The sequence below is a fragment of the Dermacentor albipictus genome, unplaced genomic scaffold (assembly GCF_038994185.2).
Source record: "Dermacentor albipictus isolate Rhodes 1998 colony unplaced genomic scaffold, USDA_Dalb.pri_finalv2 scaffold_12, whole genome shotgun sequence".
NCBI classification, from domain to species: domain Eukaryota; kingdom Metazoa; phylum Arthropoda; class Arachnida; order Ixodida; family Ixodidae; genus Dermacentor; species Dermacentor albipictus.
Window position 1 is genome coordinate 13,651,805 of NW_027225566.1, and position 25,356 is coordinate 13,677,160.

The 25,356-nt window shown below is 50.6% G+C and overlaps 1 protein-coding gene across 1 annotated transcript in view; it reads left to right on the forward strand.

Moving 5' to 3' along the window:
* LOC139051564 (protein sidekick-1-like) overlaps nt 1-25,356 on the forward strand; it is a 155,294-nt gene that overhangs the window by 44,669 nt on the left and 85,269 nt on the right. The window contains exons 8-9 of the mRNA XM_070528529.1: nt 7,182-7,404; nt 25,031-25,321. Of these exons, the coding sequence (XP_070384630.1) occupies nt 7,182-7,404; nt 25,031-25,321 (514 nt within the window). The remainder of the gene's footprint in view (nt 1-7,181; nt 7,405-25,030; nt 25,322-25,356) is intronic.

Consider the following 25,356-nt stretch of genomic DNA (forward strand, 5'->3'; position numbering starts at 1 on the left):
TCGTGGAGGGCTGATTGCAGAATCGGAATAGAAAAGTTTGGAGTAGCTATACGTTATAGCGCCCCTGAGCAAAGGTAACCTATCGTGTATCTCGCGTGAAGGACAAGCCACGGAAATAACTGGATGCTCCACTGGCCGAACAACGTACTTGATATGTGAAGCTTACTGTAGAGGCATGCGTTGATAGCGCAAGTGCCTACTTAGAAAAATAAATTGTTTGTGCAGATGCACAAGAGACTGGCAAGCAGCAACGGAGTGGATGTTTGTCTTCTGGTTCGCTGAAGAAAGGTGCTATTACACGGTGTGGGGTTCGCTTACTGTACCCCTCCGCTGCAGCACAGAAAGACAGACTGGAGTGCTCAATTCAAAGAAAAGGAGTTTTACTTACGCAACTCGAGTACCGCGCAACCGTCCAGACAATTCCCCCTGAGGCCTTACCTTTTATGCGAATGCATGTATCGCGGCGCATAAGCCCATACCGATAGCAGGTGCATCAGGTGCCCATGGGCGGCGCCCGACATTTCTCCCCCTTCGAAAAAAAAATAGAAAAATACGGCCGCTGGTAACATGGGGCTTCAGGTCGGCAAACGAAAAAAAAGAAAGAAAACAGGAATGGAACCATTACTGATACATGCCAAAAACTAACATATGAGGAAAAACGAAATTGGAACTCAGATATCTATCTCGTCCGTTACAATGACTATTGCCGCATGAAATTTCAGGTTGCTGGCGGCGCAAGACTTCGACAGCACTTTGCGGAAAATCATCGGCCGAGCCATGTGGTCGCGGCGCTGGTTGTTGAGGGCCTCCAACCTTCCTCTGTGGAGCTGGCCCTTCTGGTGTGTTCTTTCGTGGATGAGGAGGATGCCACACGATGGACGAAGGTTCATGAGTTCCTCTTCAGTGTAAGATGCGGGGGCTCGGTTAGGTGCCTTTCTGTCAGGGTCAGCCGACGGAAAGGCACCAGAAAGGAAATAAATACCAGGAAACCAGGAAATTAAATATTTAGATACAACTCTGTTTCTTAGATGGGGACTTCGTTATGCAGGTTTCCGCGTTCGACGAAAGGCTGTTCTATCTTCCAGTTGTGGGGATGCGCGACTCTCATGCGTCCTCTGATATGTTGTTTTCCAGCATAGCTCCCGTCTCCTGTAATCCGGCTACGCCGCATGGCGAGATGCCCGCAGCAGTCGGTCTGATTGAAGCGCAGTACGAGAAATAGCGCGAGTGTCGCGCTGCTAATGCCACCTAACGGCGGGGTTACTTGGGCACGGGAAGGAGAAGGCGCTTCTTCTTTGGTTCGTGTTCGGCAAGCTGCGCGGACGTTCCGCGTGAGCGCCGATCCATGCTTCTGCGAGGCCGTCTCGCGAGGGCTCCTTCGAACGCGCCACCGTTCGCGTGACCGTACGCGCGAACGACCAGGCGTTGGGATCCAGCATTGGATGAACATATTCGCTCGCTATCTGGTCGCGGTGAGTCGGGCTTGCGCGATTTGTCGCGCGCCCATCGGCATGTTTTGGGGATAGCAACTCGGCTAGCAAGCATTAGTCTATTAAAGGTGCAATAAATGCCATTGTGGTTATTTGCCCTACTGTGTTGTGGTTCCTCTGCCCCAAGAGCACGGGTGAGAACACCACGCAGTCTAGGCGCGAGGACCACGATACCATACATTCCGTTGCCGTCAGGCAAGTCCTGGTAGCCGCGGGTGCCCCCTGTTGTCTCGGGCGCTGAGCTCACCGCATGATCCTAGTGCGACGTCCAGGACGTGGGACCCCATTGTAGTGCTCGTGGTCCACATAGCTCTTCCATGACTGCTGTCGTGGTGGCGCCGTGATTCCTGCAAATGCAGGATAGTACGGCGGGCGCGTTTATCGAATCAAGTGACATCCTAGATATTCAAGAGCTTCGAAAACATGTACCTACACAATGGCACGGTAAATGTCAATAGCGCCACCAATGGTGTTTCTGCCATGGTATGTGATAGTACCAAAGCATGGTCGGCGACGTCAAGACTGAATCGATGCTGTCATCAGCCTGAGCTGGCAAAAAGCTAGGATCGTGAGACGAAAAAGTCTTTAGTGCTGAAACGGGAACGGGGCCGTACTCTTCCATATTATCGTTCTTTCCTAGCATGTATCGCAGACCTGATGAATTACTGACAATATACAGGGTGTCCAAGCTAACGTTAGACAGAGTTTCAAAAAATGCACATGCCACGTATCTGGACAAAAGAAAGGTAATGTTGTTTGCTGTCGCTTGCAGATACTCAAACTATTGTTTTCATTCCGCCTTATTAGAAAATTAGTTTTAATAAGTTTTCCAATATTAAAATTAGATTAAACGTGTGAATGAAAAAATTCTAGAGCGACATTCAAAACTCCCGATACAGCTTTCTCTTTCTCAATACGTGACACACAAAAGTGTTTTTCGGAGTGCGAAAGAAGCTCGCAAATGCACGCAAAACTTTCGCGCGACTGGTTAGTCGAGGCACTTTGCCTGCCGTCCTTTGGTGCTCAAACAGCCAGAGAAGGCCACAGATATTTGGACGGTTGCACCGCGAAGGTGTCGGTCATGTCGTTCAGCGCTTGGTCTAGGAGAGCTAGATTGGGCGAGCTGAGCGGCCGCTGTTTCCACCGCCATACACGCGCATCGCCGGTATCGATGCAGTGTACCAGTACGTCCATCCTTCCAGGCCGCTGCGTAAACATTTCGGAGAGCGGTTGAGAACGCTCTCGAATTGGCAGTGCTTCCGGAAAGCGCCTTGGAAGTTGTTCAGGACCTCCATGCCAGGCTCTGCTGCGCGTCTTTCATGCGCGAGTACATTTGATGTGGTTCTTTGTTTGCCAAGTAAAGAAGAGGTGTATCTCACAGGCGTACCTGTAAGATAGATGTTATTTTTATTCTCTCTTGCGGCTTCACGCGTCTTTATGGCAAATGGTGGGCATTATTAACATCTGTACTAGTAAAAGAAACGTCCCCCTAATTTGCATAGAAAAGTGGCCTTGAGTTGCCCCCCCCCCCCCCCCCCCCCGCCGAAAAATATCCTGTATACGTGCTTGAGTAGACTGTTATACAAAGTAAGGACAATAGCTTTATCACCCGCATAAAGTTGGAAACATTCGCCTATTGACTAAATTAACAGGCATGATGGCTGTGCGCACAGGCAAACATGAACCCATTACACTCGATGACCGCGGGCATTCGATGTTAATATGCAAGCGTAAGCAAGCGTGGAGGCAGCAGCGAACGAAGGGACCTTCGTGCTGTCTATCTCTTCAACGCAAACTGAGCGGCGAGAACACAGCACGTACAAAGGCACGAGGCGTCGTCGCACCTATACTCTGACCCAACGCCGATCGCTTTGAAGATACGGCCTGCGCGACCGCGCAATACGCAGTTGCTGCCAGACTACAACGCCGCCCCGCTTCCTTCTCTCCTGCGGTACCTCGCGCTCGACGGAGGACGGCGCGCTTCCTTCCCAGTGACCTTCCTTGAGCGCGTCAGATTGCGCCGCGATCGGTGGCTACCCTTGCACTCTTTCACTCGCACATACCGGATATGGCGCGCGGCGACGCTGTTATCGCCCTTAGACTTTATACGGAACGTCACTCTAACGACATCAACAAAAATGTGCCTCTAGTGTCCATATAATTGCTAGTGCGATAAAATGGGCGAAACCTGCGATAACTTCGTCGAATGACCCTGACAACTTTCTGAATTTTAGGCAAACTTCGTGCCGTTCTACGACACAGTTCCTGAATTATTCGTAGGCACTCGAGCAAGCTTTGGTCCGGGTGTTCGCTAAACGAGCTGACGCTGGACTTGGAGCTCCTATCCTGGTAGCAGGAACTCGCCCCGAAAACGTTTGTCAAAATATTTTCATGTTGGACAAGGAGACTGAACCCTCCACCAGCGTCCGCAAGGCTAACGGCAGGAGTCGAGCCATATGATATACGCTACCGAAGCGCCAGTGGCTTTGGCGTACAACTGTAGCTTTTAAAGGTAGTTGGCCAATGACTGTGGGTCATCATGGCCTGTATGTTTGCGCAACTCGACTTGTGGCTGGAGTTGCGGTTCAGCTGAAGAATTGAGCAGTTGTCCGGCGAGGCGGCTTAAGTGGTCAGTGACCGCGATGCACATCTACGCGACTGGTTGCAGCAGGTCCTCTGAAACAACCGGAGTCAAGTTTCTGCTTCAGATCTTGCAGGCAATCTATCTTTCAGAAAGTCTTCGTCGCTGTCTGGCGACAATTTCCACTGAGTGAGGCCAACTTAGAAATATATAGGTTTATTAGAAAAATGTCGCATACTTCTACTAGCAGTGGCCGATTATCGGTTCGCTTGTTTTTTTTCGTTTATGTCTACGCACTGTTTCGAATACCCTTGCGAATCGCGGAAGTACCTTAATTTTAGGTCTACCCGCTCACTTTCTATCAATTAGCTTTTTTTTAAGTAGGCGGGACCATCAGCAATATATACTGTGACCGCCCCTCTTTTCTAGTACGGCTTTTGAAACACAGAGACCAACATAACCTAAACCAATGCCACATGGCTCTTTTGCTCGAGGTTCACATGCCTCGGTAGAGCCGGCCCGGTGCAACGACACACCCCGCCAATACACAAGTCCCCCCGCGAACCACTAAACCCTGACATGCCGCAGAATCGTACTCATGCGTGACGTGGCCGACTGGTCTCCCTTTACACACGCATGCTCCTCGGTGTAATGTGTGTATCTCCCACACTGCAACAGGAATTCCGCGACCCACGGCAGTGCGTGTGTTAGTGTTAGCCCACAAGAACGCCCCTACATGCCGCTGAGCAACATGGGCGCGTTGAGGCGGGTGCTTGGCCTCTCTATACGTACGCTTCTCTGTTAAATGTTCATATATCTTGGGCACCGCAGTGGAAGTGCGACAACACCCGCGGTTGCTCTCTCGAAAAGCAGCGGTGTTCTAAGAACACCGACGACCGTCATCTCCCGAAGAATCAAACAGCACGAGTGTAATACATGTGATCCCCATGTTCTAATGTAATGGCGTTATTATGCATGCAAGAGTGCTTATGTCAGCAAACCTCACTCCTGCCAGCTGGGTTCCAGACTGGAGCGTGGCGCCATCTTTATCCAGCACAAAAGTAAAATAGCATAAAAGTGGCCACACAAAAAGAACATAAGAACGCCATCTGTCCGCGCACGGTCTGCGGACGGGTTACAAAACACGTTGGGCGCCAGTCACCGGGTTCGCTTGCTGTACCCGTCCGCAGCCAAGCAGAAAGACAGACCAGGTTCCTCCATTCGAACAATAGCTTTTTACTGACGTAACTCCAGTGAAGCGCACCCGACCCGATAACGCACTGATGCGCGCAGGCCTCGCCTTTTGTATAGATGCATGTCTCGGTGTGCATGTGCCCTTGAGCGGTGCCACAAAGGAGACATCCATACATGGGGCCTTCCTAAAGGTTTGAAAAACAAAAAGTTGATCATAAAATAATGCCATGCATTACTTACGAGTGGCATGTAGAGTTGGAAGGGAGGGTGGGGGCGCTTTACTCTGGTGTCTGCGACGTATGGCACCACCGTGTGCCCCTGTCTTGAAAGCACTCTGAGATGGTGACAGGGTGCGAGTGCTGATAGCTTCGTGGGCTCATTTTTCACCGCTTAGTTGGCGTTGAAGTGAGAGGCCGCACGAAGGTAAACTCGCTCGCTGCTGTTGCCACGCCTCCTTACTTCGGCGTTCTGACAGCGAGTTTCCGCGGTCGTCGAGTGAGATATGTTCATCATTGCCTGCGTGCGCATGGCACCATGCTTGTTAATTTATTTAGTAAACGAATGGTTATACGGCAGTACAAGTACTGCCTTTAGTTCGTACAGCTGGGGCGCTATACCGTAAGACTATTCCAAACTCTTCTATTCCATTTCTGCATTCGGCCCTCCCCGATTGGTCAAAAACTTTTCTGGACTACCCCCACCTCACTTGTCTATCACGCGACATCACGAAAACCGCGATTGGTCCCCATCTTATATGACGTGAACACGCGGATTATGCATGATTTGACCCAACAAAAAATATAGTTATTTCTGATTCGACGCCTTTTCGCCATTAGCCCTCTGCTATTGGTAAAAAGTTTTCGGGCTGCACCCACTTCACCTGCATGACACGCAATGTCACAAAACCGCAAACACTCACTGCGTCAAAGTGACGTGCACGCGTTAAAGATGCATTAATATGCCGAACAAAACTGAATTTTCTTCTGAATAGCCCCAGGTTCCCCCGTTCCCAAAGGAATAAGACATGTCTGCCGCCGATCGCTCAAGCACTGGCTACTCGCACCTGCCGGAGAGTATGAGTTTATTTGTGTGCAGTAAATCTTTTTTGCGTGGTCGTTTAACGTTTTCGAGCACTTTCGGCACGTTTACGACCTCGCTATGCCAACTTTTGTTTGCTGCGGATGCGTTTTAGTGGTATTCCTACCCTTCCGTTCCATGCGGCCGCGATTTTCAACCAGCAACCTCAAGCTAAGTAAGGGGAAGCGGACCAATCGCAGACGCCGGCATCACTTTCTTCATCCGGTTATCGATTTTCAGTGCAGGGGCTCGGCCCCATCAGATCCCTCTCCACTTGAACGTGCTCCTCGCCTCTTGTCAGCCAATTACATAAGACAAGCTGCAAAGTGTAGGTAATGTTATTCGTTTTTCAAACAAACAAAAGTGACCTCCTATAAACGAGGATAGCGTTTGATTGGTTTGTTCAGACAACCCTGCGGATAACCGCCCGACGCTTGCGTCGGCGGTTACGCAAATTTGACGTCATGTGATTGGAATAAAAACATATTGGAATAGTTTTACGTTATAAGGCCCCTGTCTACTAATTTGCTATCGCAATCGATGCTTTGCCTTTCGGAGGAGAGTACAAGTTTTTTATCTGTATTTGAACAGAATCGAAGATTACCGCGTTCCTATAGCACATTTCACTGAACTTTGTGACCTTGATTTGGCAACCTTCCATTTCATCTTGTGCGTCGTCTTTAGCTCGGGCACGACTGACATGCCGCCGTACAGCCGTTATCGCTGGAACGGGCTGCTAAGAGCACCGCTTGATGCGAAACGTTACACTATACGGGCGATGACCCGTAATCATCGCGAAAACTATGTCTGAAGTGATGTTCGTGCTCTTTGCTCATCAGGTTTCAGTAAGGCCGCACGAAGCTGCTCCAGAGGACGTAGGGCGAAAGAGCAACGAGAGCATGCGGGTGTTCAAGATATTCGTGGACAATCGAGAGTCCAGGACAAACAGCTTCCTGCTCCAGGAGCTATCTTCGCACCAAGACTACGTGGTAGAAGTCCAAGCCTGCAGGGACAGTGGCTGCAGCAAAGCAGCAGCGGCCCCCCTTCGCACTGCTGCGTCAAGTAAGAAATGCATTTTGATTTCCTGAATGTCCAACAAAATGCTATTGTGACGTTTCACTTCGTGAACAAGAATGACGCGCAAGCGTATGGCTGCTATACCGCACACGAAGCTATCGGCCCTCGGCGTGCCTAGATGCCTACGGTGTCCGCATCCCCGGCCTCGCTTTTAAGATAGGGCTTGCGCGACCACACCATACGCAGCAGCCGCCGGAGCAGACCCCCCACCCCCCCTCCTCCAGCACGCGCAGGCAGACATAAGCACATCACACTCGATGACCACAGATACCTGCTGGCTGTCAAAACGCTGGAGTGAGGAAGCGCCGCGGCAGCAGCGAGCGAAATAACCTTCGTGCTGTCTATCGCTTGAACGCAAACTGAGCGGTGAGAGCACAGCACGCACAAAGGTATGAGCCATCAACGCGCCTATACTCCGCAGCCGACGCAAATCACTTTCAAGATGCGGCCCGCACGCAATACGGAGTCGCTGCTAAAATACGACCCCCCCCCCTCCCCCCATCGGCAAGACAGCGCGAATTCCACCCCGCTTTCCTCTCTCGCGCGTGCAAGATTCAGCCGCCATCGTCGGCTCACCGTCGCACGCTTTCAGTCGCATATACAGCATATGGTGCGCGGGGACGATGTTATCGCGAGACGAACTCGGTACGTTCTTTCCGCAGTCAGTACCCATAGCAACTGCCAAAAGAGGTCAATCCAGCGCATCCGCCTACTCAGCTCCTCCGCGACGCTTTGCTTCTTTTCTTCTTCTCCGCTTCGCCCAAGGCCACTTAGACATTTATCTAGGTGGCTTTGCTTTTCTGGGCGCTGAGCGTGCACCATGTCTCTCCTTCGTACTTTGTACAGTGCCCGATTCTCATTTCTTGCTTCAGGCGCCTTGCTCCTCCGGCGCTTACTTAACGTGGCTATGAAGACCACATCGCCGGCTTCACTGGCGGTGGGCCAAATACACTTGCGCTTAAAAAAATATATGAAAGACGTTATGCGGTAACAAGCTCTCGACGGTTTGGAAATATGTAACATATATATATACATGACCACACACATTTGGTTGCTACAATGATACAGAGCGCTCTAGGCAACGCTGCAGTGGCTTAATACTATAAGGTTCTGCTTAAGTGCTCGCCACAGTTGTCATAACACGGGCGAAGCGATTCGACTGCGTGCGGACGTTTAGCACTTACCCGGTGCATTCACAGAGCAAGCCGAGGGATGAAACCAGCAAAACTCGTTTGATTATGCACCCCGAGACAAAAAGAAGAATTGATGGCTCATAAAGGCAATGAGTCGTGACTTCAAATCATGAATGTCAGGTAACGGATATCCTTGGAACATCAAAGACCACAATCCACCAGCACTAACCTATGCTGCTGAAACTTTCGACGATAACGGACAGGAAAAGCAGATCAAAATGCGCAACGAGGAATGCAAAGCAAAATTAGAGGGGTATAGCGGTATAAACTAGAGAAAAAACGCGCGTAGCTAGTGCTGTAGTTGAGATCAGTTGGACATATCACGTAATTTTTGATGAGGATAACTCGCAACCATTATCGAAACCAAATAAGTGACAAGAAAAACAAATCAGGTGCTTTTAAAGCGAAGATGTCCTCGCCTCTTCTTTCGACTTTCCCACTGCTGCTGCTGCTGCTGCTGCTGCTGCTGTCGCGCACACCGCGTTAGGGCGTAGTTAAGAGGCGCCAGTCAGAGAGGAAAAGCGACAGGAGGAACTCCTTTTCACCCATTGCGTCGAATGCGAACAATGCCGCCTAGAGCTCCCTGGTCGCCGCCACATTAGCCGCTTGACAGCTGTAATTATCCGTGACTCCCCTCAGAAGCATTGCAGAAATTCCAGCGTTTCTCTTTCTACTAACGTGCAAGGCCAGGGGGAATGCATACAGAACTATAGAGAGAAGAAGGAGAAGGAGGAGAAGAGGCAGTTCCCATACAAGAGAGGGGGGGTGTGACGTGAGAAGGCATAGAAACCCCACTACAATACGACAGCGATTGCAGGTAAACAGGATAAGCTTAAGTTGAAGCTACGGTACTGTAACACGTACGTGACGCCTCCTCGGGCATAATCTTCGTTGGCCCGCAAGCTCGGTGACCTGCCAGGCTGAGCTGGCAACAATGGTCACCGCACCGTAATAAACACCGACAAGCACAGCTGCTCGGCGGACAGTCATCGTTCATCACCAGCGTCTGTCTAACGGAGGGTGCCTTGAGCCCACCCTTGTTCACGAACCCGGGCGGATAGTGACACTGGCGACAAGTACCCACGGATCGTCCCACGTCGCCTCGACAGTGAAACGCCGCCCACCGTGGCTGCCAGCATGCCGCTGTACGGAATGCTCGAGCCATTCGAGGGAGGTGGGTCCACCTGTCCAGTTTACGAGAAGCAAGTTCACGTGTTCTTTCGGGCAAACGACACACCCGGGGCCAAACAGTGTGACATTTTTCTTGCCAGCTGCGGGACCCGCGTCTTCAGTCTGCTGCTCGACCTTCTCAACCCAGCCACGCCACATGTTAATACGCTGGGTGAGCTACTCGTCATACTGCACTCGCATTTCAACCCAGCGCCATCCACACTGATGGAGCGTTTCCGCTTCAACAACCGGAGCCGCCGGGAAGGAGATACTCTCGGGCAGTTCGTTACTGCGCTACGAGGGTTAGCGAGTTCTTGCGTTTCGTTTTTTCCTCCGTTTCGCCTGCGGCATCAACAACCCCGCCACGCAGACGCGACTCCAGGAGCTTTCCGACACTTTGCTGGACGACGCCGTGATGGCAGCGCTGGCAATAGAAGCTGCCGCCAAGGACGCCAGTGAGATTGCCCGTGCGACTGGCCCACCGTCGGTGGAAGCGGCGGTCAACAAGTTGGCGACAAAAGGCAGTAACTGCGGTTGCTGTGGTGGTGCCCCCTCCTCGTCACAGTGCCAGTTCCCTCAAGCACAATGCCTCACGTGCGGAAAACTGGGCACCTGGTACGGGTATGCCGAAGAGGGAGGACGAACAGCAAACAACAGCAGCAGCCTGGCTCAAGCCCAGGTACCACACAAGCCCGCGGCTAGGGTAGCCGTCGCAAGGGTAGGCGGAGGGGGCGTGCGGCAGCAGGCTCGAGTTCTTCCGCGGCCAGTCTCCACGTCGTGGCCGAGGACCCGCCGATTTTCGACGTGTGGCACACAGGCTTTGTTCCGTCGTCTGTGCCGCCGTACATTGTGACGGTCGAAGTCTGCGGGCACCCCATTTCCATGGAGCTGAGCACAGGCGCCAGCGTGTCAGTAATGCCCGGGAAACACTTCAAGCGTGCGTTCCCCGGTGTGTCCGTCGAGGCTTCGGGCCTGATGCTGCGCAGCTGCTCCAGGCAGTTCTCCCAGGCTCAGGGTCAGGCCGAGGGCAGCGTTCGCTTCGGCGACAGGAAGGCAACCCTTCCCCTTTACTTAACCAAGGGTCATCGCCGACGCTGCTGGGCCGAAACTGGATTCACGCACTAAGCATTCGTCTGCCCGAGTACCAGGGAGCCAGCCTGCATGTGGTGAAAGACGTCCACAGCCTCCTCACCGAGTTCAAGTCCCTGTTCCAGCAACGGGTGGGCACATTCGCCGGCACGACGGCTGGCATCTATGTATTTGAGAGAGCCCGGCCACGTTTTTTCAAGCATCGCACACTGCCGTTCGCCTTGAAGGACGGGGTCACCCAGGAGCTGCAACAGTTGCAGCGAGAGGGCGCCCTAGTGCCCTTCAAGAGGTCTGGATGGGTCGCTCCCATGGTACCAATCCTCAAGCTAGACGGCAGTGTCAGGATCTACGGGGAATACAAGGTTACCATAAACCCCGTTGCTACCGTCGAGAAGTACCCGTTGCCCCGAATTGAAGATCTCTGGTCAGCGTTGTCCTGTAGACAAAAGTTTGCCAAGCTCGACCTCAGAGATACTTAGCAGCAGCTGGTGCTCCAGGATGCCTCCCGGAAGTATGTCACAATATCGGCAACTTTGGGGCTCTTCCAGTATACGCGCTTACCGTTTAGCTTGGCCTCAGCCCCACCCATATTTCAGAGGGAGATGGACAACCTCCTCAGGGGCACGAGGCACATTACGGTGTACTTGAACAAGACCCTGGTTACTGGCAGTGACGACGGGGATCACCTGCAGAACCTACACAACGTCCTGCCAGGACTGCAGGACGCCGGTCTGAAGCTCAAGCTGAAAAAGTGCATTTTCCTGGCCCACAGTGCTGAGTACTTGGGACATGTCATTTCTCAGGCTGGCCTAGCCCCGGCTCCTCGCAGAGTGGTTGCTGCGCTCAAGCCGCCTAAGCCCCAGAACAAGAAGGAGCTTCAGAGCTACCTTGGCCTCATTAACTTCGATAGGAGTTTCCTGCCGAACCTGTCGGAGCATCTACAGCCGCTCCATCTTCTGCTTCGAGATGGTCAGCAATGGGTCTGGATGGAGCAGGACCGGGCCTTCTAGCGCACAAGGAGCTAATCATCAAGGCTCCAGTGCTGGTACAGTTCGATCCTGCCAAGTCTGTCGTCCTGATCGCAGATGCGTCGCCGCACGGCATGTGTGCCAGGACGTATGGCGTGGGAGCCGTCCTGGCACACAGGGACAAAGATGGCCAGGAACGCCCTGTGTCGTTTGCTTCTCGCCGGCTTCATGCTGCAGAGCAACGCTACAGCCAGCTGGAACAAGGAAGGCTTGGCCCTCATCTTCGGTGTACAACGCTTCCACCAGTATCTGTAGGGCCGGAAGTTCGAGGCGGTCACGGACCACAAGCCGATGTTGGGGCTGCTGGGGCCTGACAAGGCAGTTCCTGTGCAGGCATCACCTTGAGTGGTACGCTGGGCCTTGAGGCTGGCGGCTTACAGTTACCAGCTGGTTTACCATCCAGGAAAGGACCTGGGACCTGCTCATGCCCTGAGCCGCCTGCCCCTGCCAGAGGTGCCTGCTGCTGTTCCAGAACCTGCTGAAGTGTTCATGCAGGAGCACGCGTACCCGGAGGTACTCTCCAGGTCTGTGATATGTTCTGCAGGCCTATAGCTACAAAGCGGCTGAACTGAGCTTCCACCAGGGCTGCCTACTGTGGGGTTCTAGGGTGGTGATCCCACACAGTCTCCGGTCCATGGTCCTGCAGTTGCTGTACGCGGGTCATACTGGCGTGGAAAAGGCCAGGATGGTGGCCCGCTCCCATGTTTAATAGCCTGGACCAGGACATCACTAACATGGTGCACAGCTGTCAAATCTGCCAGGAGCATCAGCGCGCCTCACGTCATGTGGAAATCACTCCGTCGCCGTTCCGACAGAGACCCTGGTCCTGCCTACATGTGGATTTTTGGGGGCCCTTAAAAGCCCATTACTTCCTGGTGGTGGTGGACACCTACTCGATGTGCGTGGAGGTTCAACCTGTCACCGATCCATCAGCAGGTGCGACCACTGCAGCGCTACGACAGGTCTTCGCCGCCCAGGGGTTGCCAGACGTCGTCGTGTCCGGAAATGGTCCTGCTTTGGCCAGCACAGTGTACCTGGCCTGGCTGATGAAAAACGGAATCCGCCGGATGATCGTTCCGCCGTACCACCCTGCTTCAAATGGTGCAGACGAGCGGGTGGTGCAAACCATAAAGGACAAGCTCAAGAAGAGCACGACTGGCGATTTCCGGATGTAGATTTCCCGGATGCTGTTCCAGTACCGGACCACGCCCCACGATGTCACAGGCCGTGCCCCCTGTGAGCTCCTGCTGTGTATGATGGTCTTGGACGTCTTGCATCCGGACCTCCGATCCACAGTGCTCCTGAAGCAGTTGAAGCAGAAGCTGGCTGCTGACCAAGGGTGCCATCCCGGGCGGTTGTCGGAGTCCGGAGCTCCAGTTTTCGCCAGGAAATTCCGTCCTGCCCCACCCTGGTCCGACGGACAAGTGGTGGCTCCTGCCAGCGCCTCATCACTGCTCGTCTGCATGCTAGACGGGGCCACGTGGCACAGACTCGCAGGCCATGTTAGGCCTCGCCTAGAGGCCTGGCCAGCACCCTCGATTGCCACTTCAGAGTTCCAGCCCGCAGGAAGACTAGGGGCAACACCAGTCATTTACAGTGGAGCACCACCCACTTCGGATGCGGCAAGCGTTGCCAGTGGTGCGGCGCCCGTTGGGCCGGTGTCGAGCCCGGTACCGCATACAAGGCCGACCACTGCGGACCTCCGGATGGAGCGAGGCTGGCTCAGGCAGCACCCGGCGTTGCCACAGCCGGCCCGTCAACACCGGTGCCCCGGACTGAGTACTCGACGGCGGAGCCCACGAGACGCTTACTTGCCTGGGTAGCAGGCATCGTCGACCCGGCTAGGACGGAGGCAGAGCCTCGGGCTTCGAACTTGGACGTTTGCTGTCATACAAACAAACAGGTGGTAAAAGGGTGTAACAAGCAGGTGATGCCCCCTCTGGCATAATCTTCGTCGGCCCGCCAGGCTCAGTGGCCGGCCAGGCTCAGTAGGCAACAATGTTCGCCGTACCGCTAGAAACACCGATGATCACATTGCTCGTCGGTTAGTTATCGTTCATCACCACCACGCTGCAGAGCGTCTGTCTAACGAAGGGTGCCTCGAGCCCCCCATTGTTCACTAAGCTGGCCAGATCGTGACAGGTACAGTACATACGTTGCTGCTACTTTTGAAAAATAAACGGCATGCAAATATGTCAAGCGGGCAACTTACGTGGGTGTACAGAAGTAGAGCTGCAATAATTAAAGTGCACCGCAAGGCCCACGAGACATTACGGAAGCGGCCAACCATCAAATCAACACTTCTCTGCCCACCCCGCGTTAGCTTTTTGTCTATGGAATTGTTAGAGGTCGGGGATTTGATCCCAATCGCGGCAGCCGCATTTCGACGGGGGCGAAATACAAAACGCCCGTGCACTTGGATTTGAGACACGTTAAAGAACTTCACGGTGTCGAAATTATTCCGAGTGCGCCACTACTGCATGCCTCATAATCCGACTGTGGTTTTGGCACGTACAGCCCCATAATCGAATTCAAGTGTAATACTTCTGCCACAATGCGATGTGCCATGTGAGGCAATGACAACGTTCAGCCTTCGTAGAGGTTATAAAATATGGCGCAGAAGAACGCCTCAAGCAAACAACTCCCCCTGTGGGTTCTGTGTACTATGCAGAGAAACAGCAGAGGTGCACACAAGGCACCCTTTAACATCAACTCACCGCTCTCGTATTAGCCTAAACGTTGAAGAAATTGAGCTTTAGCCGTCAATATTACCGCTAATTATCGTCAATCAAACATACAGCACGGAAAGCTTCTCTTACACCGATTCACACGGTGCGTGGGATCTGCGCATTTTTTTTTTCTGCCGGTGGCTATCCAGAACTTTCTTAACTTTGTTCAATCACCTAAAGCCCTTTTCACATGGTGCGATTTTCGTCGCACTGGAAGTGCCATTTTCGTCGCATGCGATGGAAATTACAGTCGCAGATGTCGACCCCTCGTTCGGCGACTATGACGACTACGGTTGGTCACCCTTCGCACCGACCGCAGCGACCCCTGCCATTTTTCGACGAAATCGCACCGAGTCGCGATATCTTTTTCGCGGATTCATTTGGGGAATAGCTTCCGTGACTCAACAAGACCTGAACGGGGAAACTAATTGGGTGGAGCGGTGGGTTGCGCAAGCGGTACGTGCCATCGGCACCGACACGCGAACATGACAAACTCGTAGGCCAGACTCAAATGTGTCAGTTGTATGAGTTTGCTTACACGCTGCGTAGCCAATCAAGCGACTTTTTTTCTTTTGCTTTAGAAGCTGATAGTAAATACTTTTGCGTGCAAATTGAATGATCTAATTCCTTTATTGCGTTTTAAGGCGACTAGCTTTTTATCGCTATCTCGGCGGACTTCGTGGTAGGTCGCAGGTAAGCCGGTGGTCGGACTTGGGCGAGCGAAGGCGAAGAAACGCGCTGAATGACACTGCGTGTGCTCTCGGGCAACCGAGTGGCGAATAGGGGTCTAGGACAGAATTAGAAGAGGGGGATATAATCGTACGTGAACTCTAGCGCAACTGAGTGGTGCGGAGGGACGAGAAGAAAAGCGAAGGGGGCGCACTATCGCCTCATTGGCTCTCTCGCTCGCTCGCTGCCGGAAAGCGAGGAAAAGAATGCGTGCTCTCGGGGAATTGTGTTGAGGGGATGCGCTAAAAGGGGGACGAGAGTAGGCTGTCGATCGCCCGTTTCTTGGCCGGAAGCCTCGCTGGCGATTCGGCCGTTGCCAGATTATCGTGGACGATGCGGAGGGCGAGTGGATTCTCAGATGCAGGCGAGCGTTCCGTCGAACCATAGAAAAAGGAATATAACAAGAGCGGACACTCGGCGAAAAGTGGAAACAGGAAATACTTCACGCTATAGTATTAACGCCGACCATTTGCTGCCGCGAGCATCGAAAAAAAAAGAGAATGTGAAATGAAATTAACGAAAATTGTTTTATTTTTTTTTAATTCTTTCCCGGCAAAAGTAAAAATATCTGCGTATAAGTTAAATTAACCTTTGCGGCTACTTCCGTTGCCTAGGGGCAGGCGAATCGGCGAATGACGAGCCAGATGCTTGCGTCATTCGTCAGACACCGCCGAAGCTAGAGAGACCGGCCCCCCTATCTGAGCGTTGGCCTGTTCGGTCACCCATCTGTTTGTTTTTCTATCTTGGGATTCAGCCTGGTTTGGTGGGCTCCCGCCGAATTCTTGTGTTCCTTCTGAACTTCGACATGGCACCACTACATCATTGGACTATGGCAAGGTGAGAAGCTTTGTTCGACGGTCTGCGACGCATTTCAAGCTATTAGGCTTACTGCCCGGCACCTAGGCTAGACTTGTGACGGAAGCTGAAGGGAAGCTCAAGGGAAGCTGAAGGGAAGCTGAAGAGTCTGTCGAATTCAATAGAACGCTCATATATGGATACGGGAATCTTATAAACCATGAAGGTAACATTTTGGGGGGAATTTTTCACTTAGGAGCGATGCAATCGTCAGTTAAAATTGCGCTGTAGCTCCGCCCCCCGTCGAGCGCCGCGCGCTGCTGCTGACGCTGACGATGCGAGCGGAGACCGGAAACCGCGGCTTAGTGACGTCAACACTGGTGTTCCGCTACCGTGCCTGACTGGGCTTATTTCTGCGTGCGTGCCGTCCTAATCTGCTTCGCTCGACCCTACATTCCTTTATTTGTGTGTATATAGGAGTGGTAGTTGACGTGCGCAGCATCAATTGAACTTGTAGGCCGATCATGCCGGTGTTCTGTGCAGCCTACGCTTGCACGAACACCAGCGGCCGCGACGATGTTCCGATGTTCCATTAGTTCCTGCAAGACAAGAAGCTTTCAGCTAAGTGGGAGGTTGCTGTGAAGCGAAATAACTTCAAGCGCTCAAGAACAGGTGTTCTGCTCTAACCACTTCCGTGACGATTACTACCGGAGTTTATCAATAATGCGTGCTTTGGGTTCTCCTGAAACAAAATTGTTAGCACGCTGAACGGAAGGCGCACGTTTATCGCCCACCCTTGACGCAGGTTTCACCGCCAAGCGCCGCGAATTTTCTATTCGCACCTGTGTTGTGAAACAGCCAGCATGCAGCTACCATAACGCAGTGCAAGCGTAAAGTTTGCATGTGTTGGAAAGCCTGCTCACGCCAAGACGCTGTGCTCCCCCTTCTCTCGCACACATAAGAAACCGACCATCTCACGTAGCCGACGGAATTCGCCGGTTACGAGTAGCGTGCGGATGGCGCGCTGATGAAGGTTCTATACTATACGTGCTACAACAGCCGGTAAACTTTTCCCGCGTTTAAACCGTATGTGTAGATTGCCGACAGCTTTGGGGCAGCGCACGAATGCTGAAAATCGCATCACCGCTTACGTTCTACGAAGAGGCATGCAGGAACATAACACTACAGTTGTTCGCCCGGAAACGTACTCACTGGAACGCTGAATGCAGCTTAGCAAAAAACATGCTAGTCAAAGAACATTTCCAACACAAGGAGATACTAACACTTCGCCTTCGTTCACGTGGAAAGCAGTGCTTGCACCACCATTTTTTGCTTCTAGGAGACGCCGGCTCTTCGCAATCGGCTCGTACATCTAGTATGTACAAGTATGTACGTACGTGTAGTATGTACAAGTATAAACCCCTTACAAGTGATCTTGCACGCGACAGCGACAGCGCTGCAAGCGAGGCGATGGCTGTCGCGTTCACTCGTCGTCTGCAAGCCGAACCATTGTTGACGTCACGAGGCGCCCGACCAATCACAGGCCGCGAACGAGGCGCGCGAGCTGGGCGTGTCTGCTGCTGCACTTTTCGCCGAAATAAAATATGTTTGCGCTTTCTTTCACTCAATTTCGATGCGACATTCGAATTCAGAGGGTTGAAAACCACGGCGTACTGCTATTCACTCATTTTTTCTGCAAAACCTTTCAGCTTCCCTTTAACAAAAAAAGCGTGCCTTTCGTGGCGCAGTTAATTTGAATTAATGAATCGTACTGGGAGATGTTTGCGACGCTTTCTATAAGCCCCAATATTATTTTGACTCCTTTCGGTAGTTTTTGGGCACGCTGGTCGCACAGCGTGCTGTGGCGCAGTTTAGCGTGTACTGAATTTACTGCGCCAACTTGTGGCGCTTTGTCTGACCGCCAACAGTATTGTAACTAATTTCGTTACTTTTTGGGCTTCCTTTCAATCTCAGTGGGCGTGCCTGGCGCTGTGACGCGGTTAGCGAAGAGAAGCTCGGCCGTGGTGCGCAGTTTCGTGCTTTAATGCACAGACAAGACAAGTTAATGGCGCTTCCTCTGACGCTCAACATTGATGAAAATTATTTTCAGTACATTCTTTTGTTACTTATGAGGCACGCTCGCAGCCCCTGTCGTGAAGCAGCGAAAAGCAGCTCGGCCATGGTGCCAACTTGTGGCAATTTTTATGTCCCTACAACAACTTAAGCCTTCTTTCGGTACTCACGGTTGTCGAAAACGCGATGAGCAATTGTCAAGAGTGATAACACGGGAGTGTGTTGCTTGCGCCGGCAGAACGCGCAAGAGATAACGCCAAGGAGCTCAAACTCCAGGAAATAGTAACTCGAAAATTGTCTTCTGAACGGCACCCACGCATTTCTCTCGAGTGCGAGTAGAAGGAATTCTGTGAGCGTCCAGCATGGTCTGGTTGAAAGCCTGTGTTGTAGCCGCCTCTGTGTATTCGTAGCGTACTATCGCGACGGTTGTGGCCAAGTTCGCGAAACGCACCGTAGCCCGTGCATTCGTGCTAATAAAGTGCAGGAAATGAGGCCTGGGAAGAAGGAAATGCTTGAAATTAGAATGTTTCTGTGGTATGCATGGTATTGTTTCGGATGATTCAGGTATTTTCTACGCCGTGTGTGTAAATACGAACTGCTTTTGTTTTAATGCCGCCCATTCACCACTTTCACATGCTTCGCCTCTACACGCATTATGTTAATACTAAAATAACACTTCCTTGTAATTTAATTTTTTCAGCTGGCATCATCTGGTGGAGCTTCCTACAGAAACTACTGCTGCTTACCTGGTGCCACAACGTTGGATCAATGGACAAAAAGCCCGCGACGAGCATTTGTAAAGAATAAAATAAACTTTTCTCATTTCACAAGGAGTCTTGCGTCTTTATGAAATTGCACGTTGCACATATTCGATGGAGGCTTGTGAAGATCGTTCGCAATCAAGTTTACTTATTATTAACGCGGTTTCGCGCGGAGATCGCGCGTGGTTGAGCTGTAGATTAAAAAAAAAAAGCGTAGCCGGCGTGACCGATACCAGCTAGCATACAAAACGTCCGCGCACAAAACCGAAACCGGAAGTGTGGTTCAGGAATTAACGCCGACGGCTTGGCGCGCTGCAGTTAATTGGGCCGCTGGGCTCTATGGGAGTGTCCGCTCTTGTTGTATTCCTTTGACTATGGTGAAACGCTGGCGGCGATGACGCCAAAGCACCAGGGAGAGCAAGAAGTGCAAGCGTTCGGTCGTCACTGCTGTTACGAAAGAATTCCGGGACGGCGAAGGAAAGCGCCGAGAGAAAGTCCACGTACTCTCGGGTAACCGAGCGTGGGAACTGTCGCCTCGCTCGTACTGTGCCGCGCAGGGACGTCCCGTTAGCAGGCGATTGTATTTCGGCACCACGTACCCGAACACACAAGGTTGGATGCTCCCGCGTGTAGCCGTGCGCGGCTTAGCTGTGTCCGGGGAAAAGGCGATCTTGGGGCTATAGCCATTGCTGAGTGTTTGGACTTATCATGGCCCCTCGGCGGAGGCAACACAACCTTTTGGCCGCGGCCTCACGTATAGACGGCACCCCCGGACTGACACCCTGGGGGAGAATCGGTAGCAGCCTTCTCCTATCGTGCTCTCGAACCTTCGTATATCTCTGTTTCAAACTATCCTGCGCTCTGCATTACTTCCAATTTCCTAGGCAGCGAAGGTTACCCCTCTGTGAGTATCCAGTCTAGGTTATGTCATGTTGAGCACAGGGTGTCTTCGTGGCATGTTTTTCTGAATAAAGCTTCTCAGTTGTAATGGAGCGCTCTATCCTGTCCCGCCTTTTCCCGTTAGTCTTGTTCGCGCTAGAAACTGTCACAGCAACTGCATCAACCCCAACTAGCGCCCAACGTTCTGGGTTAACTACTAGGCTATGTCCTATTCGGTTATAATGGTAACGTACATCTGACGTTTGCACGGCCTTCTTTTACAGGTCCTGCAGCATCCCCTTATAGGGCTCCATAGTGGGTGACTGGCTTTACTGCCGAAAATTACAAGCTCACTTATGGTTGTCCCCTCCCCCCCCCCTACCTGTTCACTCCCTGGAAAGGGGCGTACCGATGAAATGTTGAACTTCCCACTGAAACCTTTAGAAACATTTCTGAAATACGATGTGATACATAGCGAACATGAAACAAGCACTGTCCGTACGACATCCCCATTTGCTGTTGCAAGATGTCTTACAGCGGCAATCGGCTGAGGTCACAAAGTAACGAAGATGGGCAGTGGCGACCTTCTTCTAGAAGTGCGTGAAAATCTCCAGCACAACAAGCTGTCAAAACTCGTGGCGTTTGGGGAGATTCCTGCCTCAGTGCGCCGACACCGATCAATGGACACTGTGCGCACCGTCATCTCTGAGGCGGCTTGTTTGAACTTAGCGAAAGTTAGCTGTTGGATGGATGGCAATCTCAGAATGTAATAAAGGTCCAAAGAAATGAAATAAGGACAGACAATAAGATAATTTCAATCAAACAAGTAATCATTACCATTGGTATATGCAACCTCGCCTGGGTCAATTGAAGCAGGATATTGTGAGCTCCGTGTACGACCGTACATCCCAAATCCGGGCCAATCCTTCAAGCTACAGCGTTTTGGCCATGTGTCGCAAAGGTGCCGAGGTCACTCTACTTGTGCAAAACAGTGAATCTCACGCCGAGTTCTCAAAAATGGGCACTTCAGCAACCCACTGTGCCAACTGAAATCGAGAACACCCCGCCTATTCACAATCACACCCGTCTAGGAAGAAAGAAAAACAGATAATAAAACTCATGGTGAAGCTAAACGTCTCTCCAGAAGTGCGCAATCATCCTTGTGTCTACAATCAGTCAAAGCCGTACTACTCTGATGTGACACACAGGGGGTTAGCCTCACGTCCTTCGGTGGCCGCCCGAGTCACGCGAAGGGTGACCGCAGGTGGCCAATATCTATGTTACTAAAATTCTACCTCTCTTGACACACACCACCACAACACTTTCAATATGGCTACACAAATAATACATTAGAACTTCAGGCGTCCACTCCACAATCTGAATGACATAAAGGAATTCCTACACAAATTTATTCCAAAAGTGATTTGTGCGAAAGAAACACGCCTCAATTCTGTACACACAAATTTTTTGCGCCAATATGACAATAACTTCAAAGACCGTAACGAGAGTCTCGCCTCATCGGGCGGTGTCATCATCGTTTTTGATAAGTGTGCCGCCTGCCAGAATTGACAGCTGCAAACGCCCTTTGAGGCAGTTGCAGTCAGAGCAGTATTTTTGGTAAGCTGGTGACAATTACTTCCCCATATATATCGCCCTCCGCTGTCAGCTCTCCCGAACAGAATCGGAAAGCTTTTGCACAACCTCCGGAGGCCTACATTGTCGTCGGAGATCTAAATGCGTCTAATACCTTGTGGATGATTCTCGATGTGATTGCAGAGGGCGGCTGATAGAAAATTTCCTCTTATGTGCTGGTGCATGTTTGCTAAATAAGAAACAACTCGCTTTTTGCAGCGTCGCAAAAAAACATGTTCACCTATAGATAAACCGTTGCATCAAGTAGGGTCGTGCCGTACTTGGAATTGAAGGTGCTTAAAAATTCATACGCAAGTGACTAATTCCCTATTATTTCAAATTTAACAAAACGGAACGAATGTTCTCCACATGTACCCCAGTGGAACGTCGACTCAGCGGAGTGGCCGTGATACACAGAGCTCACATATTTGACCAGGGTTGACATTCATATGTTTAGTATTCACGATGCTGTTGCATATTTAAGAGCATTTATTGTTGATGCGTCGTACATATGTATCCTGCAAACAAATAGATTGACTTCTAAACCACGTGTTTCCTTGTGCAACGATGAATGTAAGAAAGCGCGAAAGAAATAAAATAAGGCTTGTAACTACCTCTGTGGCTCTCCAGTTGCAGAAAACCTTATCAGCTTCAACAAAGTAAAGCTGAAGGTACAAGAACGCTCCGCCCTGCCAGAAGGGAAAACTGGCAAAAATGGATATCAGGCATTAATTCTTATACAGAAAAAAGAAAAGCGTGGTACAGAGTAAGCAAACTAAACGGCCATGAATATCCTCCTCTTCTCGTAACAAATACACAAGGAGACCTCTTGAACCAAGCTGATTGTCTAGCGAGTACATTTTAAGAACGTTTCTAGTCCATCACATTACACAGATACCCACGACAAATGGAGTGAAAGCCTCTGGACCGGAAATGAAATAGAAAGGAACCTTACGACCATCCATTTAGGAAGGCGGAATTTCATACTGGAGTAAATTGTAATAAATCGACCCCTGGAAATTGTCGAATAGTTTACGAGATGATCGAACACTTACACCCCGAAACACACAAAACACTCCTATCACTTTTTAACGCCATATTCTGTGCCTGCCATATTTCGTCCGCCAGGAAGGAAGCCGTCGGAACACCTATTCTCAAAGAGGGCAAGGACCCACCTGCGGCAAGCAGCTACAGGCCTATAGCCCGACAAGCTGACTATATTAAATATTGGTAAACCGACGTCTTATCCCCTATCTCTAAGTGAACAAAATACTACACCCCTTGCAGTGAGGTTTTAGGGAGGGAAAATCCATAACAGATCACCTTCTCTGCATCAAGGCGAATATAAGCGATGCCTTTGTGCTCAAGAGTATCTTTATTGGTGTTTTTAGATATTATGTGATTTGGCTGGAATGGGAGTCCGAGGCAACTTCTTGAACGTCATTCAAAGCTATGTCTCTAATCGCACGTGCCATGTTAGGTTCGATATCTTGACTCGTGCAGTTACACGGGAAACAAGCGTACCAAAAGGTGGTGTGCTGAACTGCACTCTATTTGTTGTAGAAATGAAGTCGTTGTGTAGTTGTAGTGTCACGCACAATGTTTTATTCTGCGTATGTGGATGACCTGCAAATAGGTTTAAATCGTGTAACTTTTGTATCTGTGAGCGACATATACAGCTAGCGTTAAACAAATTCTCTATGTGCGGTGATGAGAATGGATTTAAACTAAATCCTCAAAAAAGCTAGTGCATTCTCTTCTCGAACAAGAGAGGTATACTGACTGACCCCGCTATCTATCCTGATGGAAAACTTGATGGATCTGTCAGGCACGAAGATAAATTTTTAGAAATTATCTTAGACACCAAGCTGACTTTTGTTCCTCATCTCAGGCATCTGAGGGCGAGATGTCTGATGACAATGAATTTACTGAAACTCAGGTCCCGTATTTCTTGGGAAAGTGACATGAGATGCCTTTGGAGCCTCTACAAAAGTGTTGTACAGTCACTATATACACTACAGTTTGCAGCTATAGTGTATAAATTTCCTGCGCCTAGTGCTTTGAAGCTGTTAAATCCCGTTTACCACTTGGGTATACAGCTTGCTACAGGCGCATTCTGGTCTAGTACCGTAAAAAGCCTGTATGTGGACTCTAATGAATGGTCTCTATACCTCCAAAGGACATATTTAAGCTTTTTCTTCGCCCTGAACGTTAAATAAGATGTGAAACATGCATGTCACTCAACTATTAGCGACATGTCAATTGTTAGGCTGTTTCGCAACCGCCCAGGTTACCATTGCATCTTCCTTTGGAAACGCGAACAGAGGACACAGGCGTCTCACTTGTAGAAAAGGTCCTAATGGCTTCCACTGGCCTTCCCCTACCATGGAAAGGGCAGACCATTGAATACGACACATGTTTCGTAGAAATATCAAAGTGTGCGCCGCAGGTGCGTAGTATACACCCATTTTCTCGAACTCCGGGAGAAGTACTATGTAGATGCTTCCATGTCCTCTACTGGTCAATCTTACTGAGCTCTCTGACCCTTATTTTCAACATCTGAAGTACTAACCCCGCACACAAGTATCTTTGCAGTAGAAGCATACGCTGTGCACTCGGCTATATAAGAACGTTTGAGTTAAGTTTGATAGGATATTTAAGCCCTGGCACAGATGGAAACCAATCTCCTTTGTTCTGTTTCTCAATCTTTTTGTGAACAAAAATTTGTAAACAACTAGGAAACAAACTTTGCGACAACGCGTCTCATGAACAACTGCAGATTGAAAATTTCCTAGCAAGAGCTCGAACTCGCACCTGCAGCTTCTCAGAAAGAGAGAGACAGAGAGTTAGAGGGCAAAACATTTATTGCTAAATTTAAGTAAATAGTGGGCAATAGTTGGTCATTGTCAGCTGATGATGACCATAAATTTCTTGTCGGACCTTTTGAACAATCTCAAGGGTACAGCTCCTTCAAGGTAGCTCTAAATGAGGACAGCCTTGAACACTCATTTCTGCTCTTTGCACCGAGCAAACCACTCCTAAACTAGCGTAGGGATGAACGCCCCTTATTAAAGTTCGTGTGAATAATTTTAGGCAATTGTGTAGGTGGTTAAGCAAGGAAGAAATAAGATCACAAGACTATTCACTGTCCGTGACCAGAAGGCGTCATAGTTTTGCAAGATTGGCGTGAGAACAGTTTGGACACCCGTCAATACAAACCCGTACAACATTCTACGGGGGCGTCGACTTGACTATTAACTTGTGAAGTGTCCACCTTCGCCAGCGTTGCCGGAGAACACAGCAATACAAATACAAAAGCTCGACCTTCTTTTTTATTGTTGGAGCAACGGGGGGGGGGGGGGGGGGGAGTTGTCAAATACTTCGCCTCCTAACTCAAAAAGAGGCGCACCATTTACTGCAAGGAAACAATAATATATTTTTTCGCATAACTGTCATCTGCGACGGACCACATTAAGAAACAGGTGTTTCGTCTACAGTTTCGTTTTAGTCATAACGCTATTTTCTTCTCGCAGGCCCACCCATACCTGAACTCCTTGGGGCCGTCGCTTTAGGTACTGATTCATTCCGTGTGGAATACAACGTAAAGCGACCAGGAGCTTTGACGGCTTTCGACGGCTTCCAGCTGCGTTACTGCAATGAACGCAGCCACTGCAGGCAAATCTTTACTAAGCAGCAAAACGTCACTGTAGAAAAGTTGCAAGCTGCCACCCTGTACTCTATTGAAGTGAGAACAGTCTTCAAGGTAGGGGACAGAATTGTCCTCGGGCCACCTGCAAATTGTGAGGTGCGGACACGCAGCTTTGGTAAGTATGTTTATATATATATATATATATATATA